Source organism: Tympanuchus pallidicinctus, unplaced genomic scaffold (assembly GCF_026119805.1).
Source record: "Tympanuchus pallidicinctus isolate F22 unplaced genomic scaffold, pur_lepc_1.0 scaffold32, whole genome shotgun sequence".
Lineage (NCBI taxonomy): Eukaryota > Metazoa > Chordata > Aves > Galliformes > Phasianidae > Tympanuchus > Tympanuchus pallidicinctus.
In genome coordinates this window covers 2,788,173-2,804,149 of record NW_026294750.1, presented here as the reverse complement: position 1 = coordinate 2,804,149, position 15,977 = coordinate 2,788,173, and the positions used below count along the sequence as shown (strand labels likewise).

Here is a 15,977-nt window from a genome sequence, read left to right as displayed (position 1 = left end):
CTGCGTCACCAAACCAGCACACAGCGGGTGATGCTGAGCTCAGGGAGTGCTTGGGAAGCACTGGGGGTGAAGGTGAGCTTGGGGCAGGGGGCTTAGGAGCAGGAGAGGTGGGTGCCATCCTCTTGCCTAAGTAATCCATGTTGAAAAGGATGATGTTGGAGGAAGCAGAATTCACATTTTCAGATTTCTTGAGGTGTTACGTTAAGAGCAAATCTCTTTTTCTAGAAAAAAACATCTAGAAGAGCAATGGGTGAAATCACTTTGGAGATCCCTGTGCTGATTGAGATGTTGGATAACTCCAGTTCTTCCTTCTGCTCTTCTCCAAGAGCAGAGATCTGCTGGATTTGCACGTGGTTTAGAGGGAAGCTCTACCTCTGGCACTTTTATTTCTGATGACGTTAATAGCATTCATTCTCTTGCAGTCCCACTTCTGTCTTGCAGTGACACCCTGGATGACATGAAGGAATATCCTTTTCTTTCTGCTTACCCAGCTGTGAGGTGGGGACAGATGAGAGGCACTGCATGGCCCTGTGGGTGCAGCTGTGTCCCGATGCCTTCAGCACACACAGGTGGGCTTGTCCTGTGTCAGCTGGAGAGAATAAACCAGGAGAGCCCATGTTTGGGTTTGGGATTAACTGGGTTTCTTGTAAATAGTCAGCAGAGGTCACTGCCTGCTGGGAGTGACTAAACAAGGCCCAGCTTGCTGTGGTTTAGAGAACCAAATCTGCTCTTTTGCATTTTGGCTGGGGCTCAGGCAGGCTTTGGGAAGGTAATGTTTCCCTCTGGGGCTGAGGATGTGAGATGTTGGGTTTTTGTGGGTTTTTTTTGTTTGTTTTTTGCCAAAAGAAATCTTTGCTCCAGCAGAACCAGCCGTGAGAAATGCAACCCGGGGCGAAAAGGGCACTGTTGAATTTGTGATATCAATTGAAGCTGAAGTGAAAATGCACAAAGTGCAAAAGGAGCAAATGGTTGTGGCCTCTGCCAACGCTGTTGGTGGAAAACAGTAGGAATTGTGTGCAGCATCAGTGGAGGGGCTGAGCCCAGAGTGCTGCTGAGCTGAGTGAGGAAACCCTGTGGGCATTGCCATAAAGCTTTCAGGTAAGAACTGCAGTGCCCAGAGGGATGCCATCATCTTGAGGACACGCATGGGCATTGTGCAGGGACCAGCTCTGGATGCCTGCACCCCCAGACTGTTTCGACTGGCAGCTTTGCACACAAAGCAAACAATTTCAACATCTGCTTGGGTCGCATTCAATTTTCTAGCGTTTTGTTTCGCAGGTTGGGTAAACATCTTCTTTCTTGCTAGGAGGAGTTAATCATTGATAGGCAAATTGGCACGGGTCTGGTCCCTGCAGAGCATGCAGCTGGCTATGTGCAGCCATTTCTGAGCGTGTGGGTGGATGAGAACCCCTCCTTCAGCACAGCAGGGCTGTGTCAGTGCCTTTGGATGCACCCATCGCTGCCTGCAGAGCCCAGACTGGTGCCGTCCTCTGCAGAGCACAGGTAAAGTGAGCTGAGCTCCAGGAGTGGGATTTTGGGGTGTTCTTGCAGCTCGACTGAGCTAAGGGAAAAGTAAAATAAATTGAATTAAACCAAGAGCTGTAATAGGAAGTGAAGGAAAGCCAGAACAATGAATCAGCAGCAAGAAGAGCTCAGCTAGGGCAGTGGAAAAAGGGAGGAGTAACTTTTATTAGGATGTGCTTAGCTTTCCTTTCTTTCAGTAAGCAATTTCTCATCAGTCACATCTAGGCAAAGCACCAAGGTGGGCTGTATTGCTTCCAGGAGGAAGGTGGGCACTCGGAGTGTGTGTAACCCTGGGAGGGTTTGGGCTCCCAAGGGATGATCCTGGAGAGCTGCAAGTCAGACAGTGCTCTGATCCTTAGAGCAGCCAAATATGCAAACTGAAGCTCAAACGTGCCAAGAAAAGACCAGTGAAGGAAAGCCTACAGGAACAGCTTAGAATCTGCAATCAGCCATGGTGACTCCAAGAGTAAACTCAACGCTTTTCTCCCCTCCCCCACTATTTTTGAAGATATTTGGCCTACAAAAAGAATGCTGTGACTTCTGCAACGTGGTCAGGATGATGATGGTGCCAGCTCTGGTGTCAGTGGGAGCAAGGGGCCGTGCTGCCGTCCTGGTGCTGCTTCTCACTGCTGCCCTGGTGGTGGGCACCCAGGGTAAGCAAAGATGAAGTGAGCTGAGCAGGGGAAACTGCTTCCTGAGGTTCACAAAACCTTGATCCTATTTCCCTCTTTGCCTTTGCGTTTGAAGAGACCTGTGAATCTGATCGCAACCGTCTTCCTTTGCCTTTTTGCTTTCTGTGCAGAATGGCTGTAAAATTATGCTGGGAAACAAAGGTGCCCTGACTTGTATGCTACTTGAGGACAAGGAAGCTGTTGGTCTAGGATGTGTTACCGTCCTTAGTGCTGGATGAGGTGTGAGGAGTGAAGAGTGATTCATGGAGTGATGCTCATCCCCATTGCAGTCTGCCCTTCTCCCCTTTGCTTCCCTCTTCAATGAGTTTTATGGACTGGACTTTCAGAGCAGGCCACTGTCAAATTTGCAGTTTGCCCAGCGTTTTCCTGATGGTGTTTCTGTTGGCAGGTGCTTGCGGTGCTCCGCCACGGTTCTCATTTGCAGAACTGAAGGAGGACTACCTGCACAACAGGACGTTTTCCACCTCTGAAGTGGTGGAATACAGATGTCGGCCAGGCTACCTGAGGAATTACAGAGCCCGGAACACTTACATCTGTGAAAAGAACAGCTGGAAAGGATCAAACAACTTCTGCTTACGTGAGTACATTTGGGGTTGGCTTCTGATTTTGGGCGAATCCATTGGCTCGTTGGGCAGCATTCTGGTGGTGGGGAGGTGGTGGCAGTGGGATCTGTCTGGATGTTGCTTGCCCTTTACCACTGACTCTGGCTGTGCTCAGAAGTGCGTTTTTCTCTCAGGTGCTTGTGAGCACTTAGTTCAATAACAGTATTTCAGGCTTTCAGTAGGAGAATCCTTTGGTCTTGACAGCAACACGGGTCACGTCACAAGTTAGAGTGGAAGGGGAAATCCAGAGAGCTGCTGTCCATCTGCTTGCTCAGTATTGGAGAGGTCTTCTGCTCTCCTGCTGGGTGTTCCTGATTCTCCATGAACCTGCAGAACTAACTCTGGTCCTGTTGTCCCCCAGCAAAGCCCTGCAGTTACCCTGGAGAGCCAACCAATGGCAGGCTTGTGGAAGTACAGCAGTTCACCTTTGGGTCCACAGCAAACTACAGCTGTGACACTGGGTAAGCTGGGAGTACTTGGGGTCCTGCAGGTCCTTGTGACCCTGAGGGGATGTCCAGCCCAATTTGCTGTGAAACAGTGACTACGGAGCCAATGCACTGGCTCTGCAAATCAGATACAAGCTAAAAGGCCTTTATATTCCCTGGTGGGTTTTCTGAAGACCTTTTGTTCTAGGTTAAAGCCTGTTCTATCAGAAACCTTATGCTGGTGTAGGTAATGGCAGACTGTAATCAAAGTACTTTTTAACTTCTCTTTTGAAAGCTTGAAGAAGGAGTTTTCTTCCTTTCATGCTTTGAAATGGTTCTTAGGATTGTGGAATGCCATAGGTTGGAAGGGACCTTAAAGATCACCTAGTTCTTGCCAAGCTCCAGTTCACTCAGGGCCCTGCTAAACCATCCCCAGTATTTTAATATATTTTTGAAGGAAGCACTGCACTTCTGAAGTCGGAGCTTATGGTTACAGTTAAGTTATAGTTAATTACAGTTAGCTATAATTAACAGGTTGTCACAGTTATAGTTTCACTGCAGTTGCTATCAACCATTCCACTTGTTTGGTTAAGTTGGGCAAATTCCTGATCGGCTTTAATTCCAAGGAAGCCAAAGGTGGTGTTCTAAATGAAATTAAAAAAAAAAACCTGAATTGCACTTGACAAATAATTCCCTCCACTCTGTTCCACACAGGTACAGACTGGTTGGAAATTCCCAGATTAGGTGTGTGATTAAAAATGGGCATGTTACTTGGGATGGAAATCCTCCTATCTGTGAACGTAAGTAGAGTCCTGCTGAGTGGGACTGGGGATGGATGAAGATAGAGAAGGCTTTTGGTCGTTCACTGCATGTTGGAAATCTCTAAAAACACTTTTCTTGGTGCTTTCCTTCCATGCATGGAAGCACTCCCTGGCAGTAAGGCAGCTGCACATCACAGGGATGTGCCCCCAAACCACCCAGTCGTGAGGCAGAGCTGCCCTGAGACCTGCCTCTAATTTCTGGCACCTGGGCCATTTGTGTCTCAACTTCAAACCACACGTTTAATTAACATGAATTTTTCAACTTTTTTTTTTAGCAATTCCATGTTTGCCCCCTCCAAAAATAGCGAATGGAGATCACAACAGAGGTGACGTCGCGCTCTTCACATACGGAGCTTCTGTCACCTACCACTGCCACACTGACAGCAGGGGGAGGAAGCAGTTCTCCATGGTGGGGGATGCCTCTATTTTCTGTACAACCAATGACAACGTGAATGGTGTCTGGAACAAGCCAGCCCCGGAGTGCAAAGGTGAGTGGCAGTCTGCCCATAGGGGATCTGAGAAGGGGTATTCATCTGAGAATGGAAGAAACAGGAGGCTTGCCAAGATTCAGAAGCTTGCTGTGGTACCTGCTGTCCTTCCTTTGTTCTCATTCTTAATAAAGTGGGGGGAAAAAAAAAAGCAATAAGAAAAAAGATGTTGGACAAAGACTTGAAAAATGCTGCTACCTTGCCATGCCCATTTTCATCCTGTTTGATGAATGTGTGCTCCAAGAATCATGGATTCATTAGGTAGGAGGGAGCTTTAAAGGTCCCCCAGTTGCAGCCCCCCCCTATGTTAGCAGTTGCCAACAGCAGATCAGGCTGCCCGTGCCCCACTCACCCTGACTGCTCCAACAGCTCCAATGCTTTTAATCATCCCCCACTGACCCAGCACTCATCACCTGAGCTCTGTTGCTTCCCCCACGCAGTGGTGAGCTGCAGGGAGCCCCAGGTGGAGCACGGCAGGCTGCAGAGCAGGTACAGAGCTGAGTACGCCTATGGTGACACCGTCATCTTCGACTGTGAATTCCGTTACGTGCTGCTGGGCAGTGACACAGCCATGTGCCAGGAGGATGGCAGCTGGGATCCACCACTACCGCAATGCCAGCGCAGTGAGTGCCCACAGGGACACAATCCAGGCCGTGGCTGTGGGGGTGGTGGGCTGTATTCTGTTGTTTTTGCCTCTTGCACCATGGTGGCTTGCACTTTTGTTTCCCAACAGCTTGCTGGTGATGATGCAGGCATGGGACTTTATGACTTTGGGCCTCTTAGCTAAAGTCTTGTTCCAAGACCCAAACTTGATGAGTTTCTTGCTAGAACTCAGAGGGACTAAACTGACCTCCCTATACTCAATACTTTTAAAGGTCGTTGGTAGATTAGGGCACAGAGTATTTGCTTTGTTGGAAATTGCACGTCATTGCCACAAGTGAGTGTAAATCACCATACGTTGTAATAACAGGTACTGCATTTCATTTTACTTCCATTGCATTCACTCTCAGTAGCACTGAACTCAGACAATTGCCTTAAGTGAACCTCAGGAAGAATCACACGAGCCCACGTTTTACCCCAGATCCTTTCATGTTGTGTCCTGTGCCCCACTGCTTTCTCATTGGCAATGTCACAGAGTGTTGATTTCACCCCTAGGCAGCTGTGATGACCCTCCTGACGTGCAGAATGCTGTTAAAGCAAGACTTGCAGGCAATTTATTTCCCATTGAGACTGTCATCACTTATGAGTGCCAGACGGGCTATGAGTTCAGCCCTGGAGTGGTGATGCAAAACATCAGTTGTCTGCCAGACTACACATGGACTGAAACTCCACCGCCCTGTGAAAGTAAGTGCCCGTTCCTTCAGCTTAAGTATCCTTGTGTTTGGGCAAAGCTCTTCCCGATTAAAGGATCTGTGTGCAGTCTACCTTATCTACCAGATGTGCTTTCTGCTCCTTTGAACCCATGGAAAAAATAGTGTGCCATCACTAAGATGCCATGGTGCTGCCAGTGCCCATTGGAGAGGGGAATGTACATCCAGGAAAGCCCCGTGAGTCCAATGGTGCCCATCAGCATTGTTGGTGGGATGCAATGACTTCATATGTACGCCCAGAAAATAAAACTGCCTTTAGGAGTGTCCAGAAACGGCCATTCATTCTCCTCCTGCCTCAAATGAACCTGCTGTCATTGAGGTACTTATGCCATGATTTCACACTTGCTGCTGTTTGGTGTTTCTCAGGAATTAGTTGCCCGAATCCAGCTACCAAGAGTGGAATGCACATAAGCTCCTGGGGCAAAAAAGACACGTATGTGTTGGGAGACAGAGTCCAAATTATCTGCGACCCTGGCTATGTTTTCAAGGATAGTGATGATTATGTTGTGCTTCAGTGTACAAATGATGGCACATGGAACCGGGAAGCACCAGAGTGCATTCCAGGTAGGAGAGCTGCTGCATCACCTTGACCTGTTGATTGCTTATTTGTGACTTTGGCAGAGGTTTTGGTCACTCCGTACAGGACAGCTGTCTGCTACCATCAGTAGAAATCTACCTGTGGCCTTGCGTAGCTGCCTTCTCTGTGGAAATCTTCTTCATGGGGTTCTTTCTAAAAATTCATGAAATCCTTCTATATTTTCTCTTGCTCCTAGAACCTCATTGCCCAGAGCCTATCATTGACCATGGAAGAGAGGTTTATAAAAGCAAAAATGATTACACAGTTGGGACTCAAGTAAGGATAGAGTGTGATGAAGGCTACGTGATCAGTATCCAAGAATCGATCACGTGCCAGGCTGATGGGAACTGGTTTCCCAAGTTACCCTACTGCCAGCAAGGTATGTGCAAGGCAGGAGCTGTGATCAGCTCTGGGGCAGGGTGGGCAGCCTTCCTCTAGCATCACCTCTGAGATGCAGGTGAGCGCTGGCTGTGGGGCTGGAGGTGTCTTCCCCAGCAGATGCCAGGCAGGAGCTGAGCACGGGCTCCAAGTCCATGCTGAGTTCTTACCCCAATATGATAATTGTGTGTTTCTTTTTTTTTTCCTTCTTAATCTTTATTTCATAGCCTGCGGCCCTCCCCCACAAACCACCCATGGGCTGGACGTCAACCCAACATCATCATTCTTCCCCTATGGCTACAGAATGGAATACAGTTGTGCTGCGGGGCTGTCCCTCATTGGGGATGAATCCATCTACTGCACCTCTGAAGATGGAGTGAACATGGAATGGAGTGGCCCTGCCCCAGAGTGCAGGGGTGAGTCTATAGGGTCACCCCAAAACTGGGGCATCAGGAGGAGCCCCTCATTCATTCCCCCCACTCGCTTTCTGTCCCAGGATATGAGCATCCCTGTACTACAGCCCTCTGCTCTCTCCCCAGTGGTTCGCTGCCCCAAGCCCGTGGTTGAGAATGGAGAGATGGTTACACCACAGCACACGTTCCCCTATGGGACATCTGTGAGCTTCTACTGCAAGAAAGGCTTTACACTGCATGGCAGTGCTGAGAGCCGCTGCGTGGCTGATGGCAGCTGGCAGCCAGCCCTACCCAAATGCCAGCCAGGTGGGTCCAGCCCCACACACTGAGGCTGGCAGGGCACTGTCTCCTCCTGTTACATTATAATGCTGTGTATTTGCCTTCTAGTCAAGTGTCGTGCACCAAAGAACAAGGAGAACCTACAGATTTTCTCTGACAGGGAAGAGTACGAGTTTAATGAAACCCTGTACTTCTCCTGCAAGCAGAGCAACAATCCAGCAGAGATGTCGTTAACCACCTGCTCTGCTGGTGGCTCTTGGATGCCACCACCCAACTGTGTGAGTTCCACTGCTTCGTGTTTTGCCCCGTTTATAGCTTGGAACAGCACCAGTCTGCCTTCATGAACGTGTTTTGCTACGATGGGGCTGGCACAGCTGTGGGTCTGCGCAGCCCGTGGGTCCCCGTGGCAGTGGCTCATGCCCTCTGTCTTTGTCTTGGCTCTTTTAAAGAAAACACTTCATGCGTGCAAGAAGATTCGTCAAATTCAGGAAACTTTTGAGTGCGGAATTCCTCTGGCAGAACTGAGAACTTTGCTGGAAGTACAGAAACTCTACCTGGAGATCCAGAAGCTGGAGAAGGATCTGGGAGCCAGAGGAGGCCGCTCATGGCTGTGACTGGTATTGTGGTGGGAAGAAACGGAGTCGGTGAAGAGAACAGATTCCTGTCATAGGAGGAATCAGAGTCTTTTGTCTCGTTCTGGTAGAGCTCGCTGCCTTAGGTTTGTGCGTCACTTTATACCTTTTAAAGCTTTACATTTAGGTCTGTTGTCCTGAGAGGTGTGCGGTCTGGAAGGAATGGAACTGAGAGAGAGAATTGTCCGAGTCACACACGTGTATGGAGAGCCACCACTCACCCTCTCCATCTGCAGCCCCTTTCAGCCCATCACTGCATGCCAACAAGCATTAACAGCCTAACTACCCACAGCCTCCAGAGCTACTTGGTGCAATGGAGAAATCCTCCAGGCAAAACTAAACGCCAGCTTTTCCTGCCAAGTAGGACAGTTCTGATCTGGCCTCCGTGTGCCCACTGCACAAATTGCAGCCCATGGAAATAAAATTGGAAGGAAAGAAGTGGCTGAATTATTTCTGCGACATCCAGCGAAGGGGAAGTGCTCTGCTAACTCGTATCGTGTGACCAGACCGCTGTTCCTTCACTAGATTATAATAAAGCTGCAGTTCTAATGACTGCTGTGCCTTGTTTGCAATAATTCTGCCCTGTCTGTGGTATAGAGCAATATACTCAGGTGGAAAGGCAAAGGGGACACGCAGCCCTGTTCCCTGCACTGACTGTGGCTCTTTCTGCTCCAGAAAGAAGGCAGAGCAGCTCTGACCATGTAACAGCTTCACTCCCCACCATCCTCACACAGTGCAGCAGGAATGCACTGCTGCCGTCAGCACGGCCCGCCTGCTGTCCCCCACTTCCTCCACCTGCTTCCCCTTCCCCTGAGACTTTTGCAGTCCTGTGGCACGGCTGCTGCTCGCCATGCAGCTGCTCCTGCACTGGATGGGGCCATTGCTGGTACTGCTGGTGCTGCAGCCAGCGGGGAGCCTGGGTGAGTGAGTGCCACCTCCTTCCCTTCCTGCTATGGCTCAGCTTTGCTTTTCGATCCAACATGGGATAACCAGGCTAGGGATGCACTCCTCTGCTGGACGTGCTGCTAACCTCTTGCTGATGCCCTTCTGGAGCTCGGTGCTTACTGCTCATGGCACATTTTTCCTCTTTGGTTGCACCTGTAGATGCTTGCAAAGCGACACCCCAAATGCTTTCCAGTAATCTTACACTGCATGAGGGGCTGCAAGTTCATCCTTGTGCTACCCAGGGCCAGGTCCTTGTGCAGAGATTTGCTGAGCCTGGCCAGGGCTTTGCTGCACCACTGCCCTGGGTTCTGCTGATCAATGCAGTAGCAAAGAATCATTCCCCTGGCTGGAGCATGTCCTGCAGCTTGGAGGCTCGAGATGAGGATGGTGGCTAGATGGGGAAAATCAATTGGACAGGTGATAGCTTGATTGTTTAATTAAAAGGGACATAATTTGCAGTTTGAGTGGTGTTGGTGGTGTGTAATCACAGGATGGTGATGGCTGTCACGCGTCCTGTGGGCTGACTGCATGACAAGCAGTGATTTGCTCTGTAGTGACCCCCAGAAGAGGAATAACTCCCTATTTCTGCTGCAGCTGATGTTGCCTCTAACAGCAGGTGTTCCTCTGATGCACAGAGCAAGCAATGCAATGAAGGGTCAGAACCAGCCATGGGTTGTACCTGTAGAATCCTGCTGCTGATGGCTCCTCGAGCATGCTGTTAACCCCCAATCTCCCCATCCCAACTGCTGTGCTTGCTAAACCAACTCATTTATCAGAGGCTCTGCCGATAGGAGCCCTCCTGCAAACTCCCATTTGTTTGCTGCTGCAGAGGTGCAGTGCCCGGTCCCAACGATCCCTCATGGGTGGCTGAATCCTGCAGAGAAGAACCTCAGTGCTGGGAGCACAGCCACGCTTGAATGTGAGGCTGGCTACGTCCCTGTGGGCAGCAGCAGCGTGAGGTGTCTGAGCAGTGGCAGATTGCAGCCACGGACACCAGCATGCATCCGAGGTATGCACTGTCTTTCTTCTTGGTCTTTTCCCCATGCATTCACGTGGGTTTATTTGCTGAAAAGTGCATCAAAGTGGGCTGGGACCCCAGAGGCAAAGCTCAGCCCCATCCTTGGTTGTGGGGTAGAGCTGGTGGCTCTGTGTGCTGCTCCCCAGGTCGTTGTCCTTCCCCTCCTGCTGTTGACTACGCCGACCGCAGACCTCCATATGAGTTCCTGGTGGGTTCCACCATCACCTACTTCTGCAGACATGGGTACACGTTGATCCCCGGCGTGTCTCCAACAACAACTTGTCTCAAAAATTTCACCTGGTCTGCGATCCCAGCGCTTTGCCAGAGTGAGTGTTCCCTTCTCTTTGCCTCGCCAACAAAACCATCGGTTTAACGAGGTGGAAATAGCATAGTTTTCAGTCTTTCAGTGGCGCTGTGCTGCGAGGGCTTTGTTTAGCAGTGTTTGGGTTCTCAGTAATAATTTTGCTGTTCTAAGTGTGGCATGGAGGAAAAGAAACAACGGAAACTCACGCTAATTATTTAGCTGCACCAACAACAGCAGTGTGTTGTCCCACTGGTGCCATCTACAGCCAACCACGAGGTTCTGTCTACAAAAGGAAATAGTGGTATCACATAATCACAGTGATTACAGCAATGCCTGGCTGGTTTGCAGTGCTAACAAGCACTGGAAACAGGCTGGCCCGATCCATGGAGCTTTCTGATGGCTCTGTCCCTCAGTGGTGCAGTGCCCAAGCCCAGCCATCATCAACGGGAGGGAGACGAGTGCAAAGCAAGAGAAGTACAGCGTTGGGCAGCAGGTGGAGTTCCAATGCAACCCAGGCTACGTGCTGTGGGGCAGCCAGAGGACTCAATGCTGGTCAGATGGGACGTGGAAACCCCCGGTGCCGTACTGCGATAAAGGTGAGCCCAAATAACACTTCCTTGGTGGGAGCTGGGAGTTGCATCTCTCTACAGCATGTGGGAGCAGCAGAGAGAAAATCTTATCACCTTTGGCATCTCATCTGTTTTCTCTCACAGTCTGTACCCCCCCTCCGCTGATCACCAACGGGCAGCACACTGGCTTGAGAACAGAACTTTTTCCCTACGGTACAGAGGTGAAATACAGCTGTGCTTCAGGGCTGTCCCTCATTGGGGATGAGTCCATCTATTGCACCTCTGAAGATGGGGTGAACCTGACATGGAGCGGCCCTGCCCCGGAGTGCAGGGGTGAGTCACAGCAAAGCCAGAGCACCAGGAGGAGCCCCTCATCCCCCCCGACCCTCTGTGTGTCCCAAGGGATGAGGCTTCCCCCTAAATCCCCTCTACTCTCTCCCCAGTGGTTCGCTGCCCCAGGCCCGTGGTTGCCCAGGGGAGGATGGATCTGTCATGGCACACGTTCCCCTATGGGACGTCCGTGCGCTTCTCCTGCAATGAGGGCTTTGTGCTGCACGGCGATGCCAAGAGTCGCTGCACGGCTGATGGCAGCTGGCAGCCAGCCCTGCCCAAATGCCAGCCAGGTGGGTCTGACTTTAACAATCGATTTCTCATTTCTACAGATCGAAAACCACCTGCACCGACTCATCTCCCACAATTTCAGGCTCGGTTTTCTACCCACACAGTCACATTCCCCTTGCTGAGCTGCTTTCTGCTGTGTGTTTGCTTTCAGTTCTGTGTCCCAAACCACGAGTTGCCAATGGAAAGCTGACAAGCACTGATCAGACGTGGTACCCAATAAACACCACAGTCACATTTGTGTGCCACGAGGGATACCATCACTTCTCAGGTGATGGAGAAGCCTCTTGGACAGCCACGTGCTTGGCTGATGGCAACTGGACACCACTGCCCAAGTGTGTAAGTACTGTGGTGTGGCTGTTTCTGGATGAATGCTGCCTGATGTCTGCTATGAAAAGTAACCCTGACCCTCTTAAAAAGCCTTTCTTTCATTGCTGTGGTGGGGGATGCAGCTGTGTTCAGCTAATGCACAGCAAACTGGGGAGGGGTGCAGCCTCAAAGCTGCAGTGTGGGTCCCCCACCTGCAGCAGTTCAATCACACATGGCTTTCTCTGCTTTTGGCATTGCTTTGCTTAACAGAAGAAGGAAGGTGATGCTGACGTGTGTGGAGAGGTTGCTTATATTCAGAGTGTCGTCTCTGATTGCCACGTGCCTACAGAAGATGTGAAAACTCTGCTGGAAATACAAAAACTCTTCCTGGAGATTCAAAAACTGAAAGTGGAATTGCAAGGACTGAGCAAGGAGGTCCTGGAGCACATCCTGCATTAAGCAGCCTTCCCTGCGGGCACAGTCCATATAGTCAGAGTTCCTTTAAGAAGCCTCCTAGGAACTGTATGGTTTGTGCTTCTATAGGGCCAGATCACTTCTGCCATGCTACTTGCCAGAGCACAGAGGGGTTTTTGTTCTAACCCTCAGATAGGACATGCTTGATTCACTGTGTGCCATTTTCTGCTTTAGGAAGCAAAGCAAGAAGTTCGGTTGAGCTTCTCTGTATAATTCGTGCTAAGCCAGAAGTGGGGTTGAAGTCTGTGAAAGCAAACTCCTGGCAGAGGTGATTGCCCAGCACCAGGCTACCAGTGTTTGCATACCTCGCCTATCTAGACATAGCAATGGAGTGAGCATTGAGCTGCACCGCTTCCTACTAACCTGTGTCACGATCTTATGGTTTCTGTTCATCTAGTTATGGGCAGCGACAGGGCAGTAACAAAACCAAGCTCTAAAGCCCACTTGCTTATCCCTGGATTTAAGAGGTAACAGGATTCTGTACTTGAGAGATGCCAGCGTTGGTCTCATCTTCCACATCCCTGTGTCTGCAAGCAAATGCTAAGAATAGAGGGTGCAGGCTTAAGTACAGCGAATCAGATAGCAATGATTTCTCTTATTATTCAATAAACAATAATCCCTTCATGCATCTTTGCAATGGAAGAATCAGGAGCTCCATTCAGGAGCTCAGTAGAACAGATGTATGACTGCAGATGTCTTCTGGTCTGTCACATTGGCTGCAGATGAAGCAGTGCTTGTTGAGGGCAGGCAGATGTGGCCAAGAGCAGAGCCCTGGCAGTGAGGGGGGGGAAATGGGGCAGGAATGCAATGAACACATGGCCCTGGGCTGTGCTGTGCTTCTGCCATCATCCCTGGTACGATGCCCAGGGGGAGTGGTGACATCTCATAGGATGCAAGAGATGCTTTGCTATTGCATCCCATGCTTCACCAAATGGATGAAGGGTTGCAGTAATGGGGAGCAGAGCTGGTTAGCTGTCCTTGTGCCACATGGAAACCCATGCTGTGGCCACCTGGTGCCACACTGGGCTGCAGCCAGAGGCAGCATATCTCCCCAAGCAGTGCTGAAAGCACCAATAAGATCAGGGTGTTCTGCACTGTGTGTTCCTATCGATGTATGTGTGACCTAAACTAAAGTCATGTTTATTTAAGTGCAGATGGAGCTGCTCACATCCCTCTCTAATTACCAATGAGTCAAGCAGCCAGGAAAAAATTAACAGACAAAAAAGATAATTCTTTTATTTTAGTTTCAGTAACTCTGCTCATGGAAAAGCTGTGCTGTTACTGCCAGCAGATGGCTGAGCAGGGGCCTGGGGCTTAAAGCTTTCTGTCCTGGCAGCATCTGGTTGTGGTAGATCTGTGCTCTGCCAATGTGTCAATAAAAGGGTTGAGGATTCCCCTATTCCTGTGTGGGCTGGGAGGACATGGAGGCTTTGCCCAGGTCCCTGACTGCTCCCCATGTCCCTGCAGAAGGGCTGAGCTCTGTGTGAGTTATGGGAGGGTTTCCACTGTTCCACCAATTTGGCTGCATCTGTGATGCTGCATCCCCTCCCAGCTTTCCAAAGCGGCTGCTGGCAGCCAGCAGCACTCTGCAGAGCGGCAGGAACTGCTGCGATGGGGTCTGGAGAAGGAGGGAAGCACCCAGACACCTCGAGCTGCTGGGCTCGTGCTGCAGTGCAGGGATCCATACATCCTGCACTGCTCCTGGCTCTGCTGTGGCTCCTTGGCATGCCGACGGCTCATGGTAAGTACAGCACCGGGATGCATGCTGGGCAGCAATGAGACCTTCCCTGGTCCCCCCATTCTGCTGGGAGACTGGGGATGACAATACCGCCATCCTCAAGGGCTGCAGCTCAGCCTGCTGCCTTTGTTCAGGGAAAGATCCTGAGCTGTCCTCCTGGGGGTGGAGTTCTCACCCTACGAGGTCTTCTTGTACCACAGGTGCCTGTGGGCCCCCACCTCCCATGACCCACTCCCAGCCCTCCGGCGTTGAGCAGCTCAGCAGCTTCCCTGTAGGCTCCAGGGTGACCTACACGTGTCTGCACGGTGCTATCAGGATCCCCGGGGCGTTGGACACGGTGCAGTGCCTGCCTGGCTCATACTGGTCGGAGCTGCGAGATCCCTGTGGATGTAAATACCTCCCTTTTCCTGGCAGAGCTGCCTCTCACTTCAGGCTTCTGCAGTAGCTGCTCTGCACGGTGCATCCTTTGCTGCTGCAGATGGGCACAGAGCTGTTGATGATGGGTGAGTGGAGCTGCAGCTGTGATGCTGCTGTTCCCCATCTAGCAGCTCCTGGCAGCACGGTGTGTGGTGCCAACAGTTTTGTGCATGCAGACAGAGCATTCCAGGCTGCACTTTGCTTATGGATGCATTTAGCACAGCTGCAGCTTGAGAGAGCAGAAGAGAGCAGAAGTAACCTGCAATGAGCACACAGAGCTCTTCAAAGGCTCCATAATGAGCTTTTCTGCACAGGCTCTGCTTTACACGGCTCTCATTGCCAGCTCTCAGATCTGCTCTCCTTGGTTGCCAGTGAGCTGCGCTACCCCGACCTCAGTGCACTTTGCTGCCCTGTCCGAGGTGGATGAGATGATCAATTTCTATCCTGTTGGGTTCACTGTGAGCTACGTCTGCCGCCCTGGTTATGAGAACATCTCAGAAAGCCAACCCACCAGCACCTGCCTTGAGAGCCTGACGTGGTCAGAGGTCCCGGAGTTATGCCAGAGTGAGTACAGCCTCTGCCTGCTGCTGAGCATCCCCATGCTGTGCTGAAACACGTCCCCATGGCCACATGTTTAATGCAGGCTCAGCTGGACGTTCCTCTTTAAGACCTCATACAGGAGTTATTTCATTTATTTGGTAGCGTTCTTTATTTTCTGTTGGCACAAACACATGGGTTTTGATTTTCACATAATGTTTGCAGCTGGACATTAACATATGCATGGGACAAGCGCCAACTTGCAGGGAGGATTTCTAGCATTGAAGACCAAGCATGTTCCCTAATGAAATCCATACAGCATTAAGAAGGATGGTGTGGCAGCTGTAGGTTCCTTACAGCCGAGTGCCCCACAGCCAAAGCACTGCAATGGATGCTCACTCTGCTCTTCTCCCTGCAGGGAAATCCTGCGGTCCCCCAGAGGCCCCACCTGCAGGGAGGATCCTCCAACCCACAGATTTTCTGTTTGGCACATATGTGAACGTGCTCTGCGATGAGGGGTGAGTCCTGAGGCAGCGCTGGTGTTGGATCACAGCTCTGCTGGTGCTCGTGCATGGAGCTGCAGCTCTGGGCTGGGCTGCTCTCTTGCAGCTGTCCCTGCTGCAGTGCTTTGGTGATGAGTGCTTTTCCCTTTTGAATTCCAGCTTTGGGCTGGGAAGGGATGAGGCGTAGCTGGAGTGAGCTGGCTGGGCCCTGGGTTTATGGCAGCCTTTTCCTTTAGGTGTCTTCCCGAGGAAACCTAATTGCTGGAGGGTGAATACCCCAGCAGGACTGTTGTGGGTTCACTTTAAAATGGCAGACCTCAAAACAGATTACCTGCAGTATTTCA

At 50.8% G+C, this 15,977-nt stretch overlaps 2 protein-coding genes across 3 annotated transcripts in view; both read left to right on the top strand.

The window, feature by feature from the left end:
- Window positions 1-106: 106 nt before the first annotated feature.
- The window catches only part of CR1 (complement C3b/C4b receptor 1 (Knops blood group)), a 51,659-nt gene continuing 35,788 nt past the window's right edge, over window positions 107-15,977 (top strand). Inside the window, 24 exon segments of the mRNA XM_052698020.1 lie at window positions 107-1,503; window positions 2,033-2,177; window positions 2,605-2,793; window positions 3,180-3,279; window positions 3,958-4,043; window positions 4,340-4,552; window positions 4,993-5,175; window positions 5,708-5,896; window positions 6,289-6,486; window positions 6,696-6,878; window positions 7,105-7,293; window positions 7,417-7,596; window positions 7,678-7,847; window positions 8,019-8,181; window positions 9,017-9,121; window positions 9,976-10,155; window positions 10,311-10,490; window positions 10,882-11,064; window positions 11,182-11,370; window positions 11,481-11,660; window positions 11,810-11,994; window positions 12,235-12,421; window positions 14,377-14,565; window positions 14,966-15,157. Coding sequence (XP_052553980.1) covers window positions 2,081-2,177; window positions 2,605-2,793; window positions 3,180-3,279; window positions 3,958-4,043; window positions 4,340-4,552; window positions 4,993-5,175; window positions 5,708-5,896; window positions 6,289-6,486; window positions 6,696-6,878; window positions 7,105-7,293; window positions 7,417-7,596; window positions 7,678-7,847; window positions 8,019-8,181; window positions 9,017-9,121; window positions 9,976-10,155; window positions 10,311-10,490; window positions 10,882-11,064; window positions 11,182-11,370; window positions 11,481-11,660; window positions 11,810-11,994; window positions 12,235-12,421; window positions 14,377-14,565; window positions 14,966-15,157 — 3,910 coding nt within the window. The 5' untranslated portion in view covers window positions 107-1,503; window positions 2,033-2,080.
- LOC128088081 (complement decay-accelerating factor-like) lies at window positions 12,428-15,971 on the top strand. Of its 2 annotated transcripts, XM_052698270.1 has the most exons (5): window positions 12,428-14,179; window positions 14,377-14,565; window positions 14,966-15,157; window positions 15,549-15,648; window positions 15,870-15,971. In XM_052698270.1, exons 1-5 carry the CDS (start codon window positions 13,972-13,974, stop codon window positions 15,889-15,891), a joined length of 711 nt encoding a protein of 236 aa, XP_052554230.1. In that variant the 5' UTR covers window positions 12,428-13,971; the 3' UTR covers window positions 15,892-15,971. The 2 variants fall into 2 exon arrangements, with proteins under 2 accessions (XP_052554230.1, XP_052554231.1); XM_052698271.1 differs by lacking the exon at window positions 15,870-15,971 and having other exon boundaries at window positions 15,356-15,847.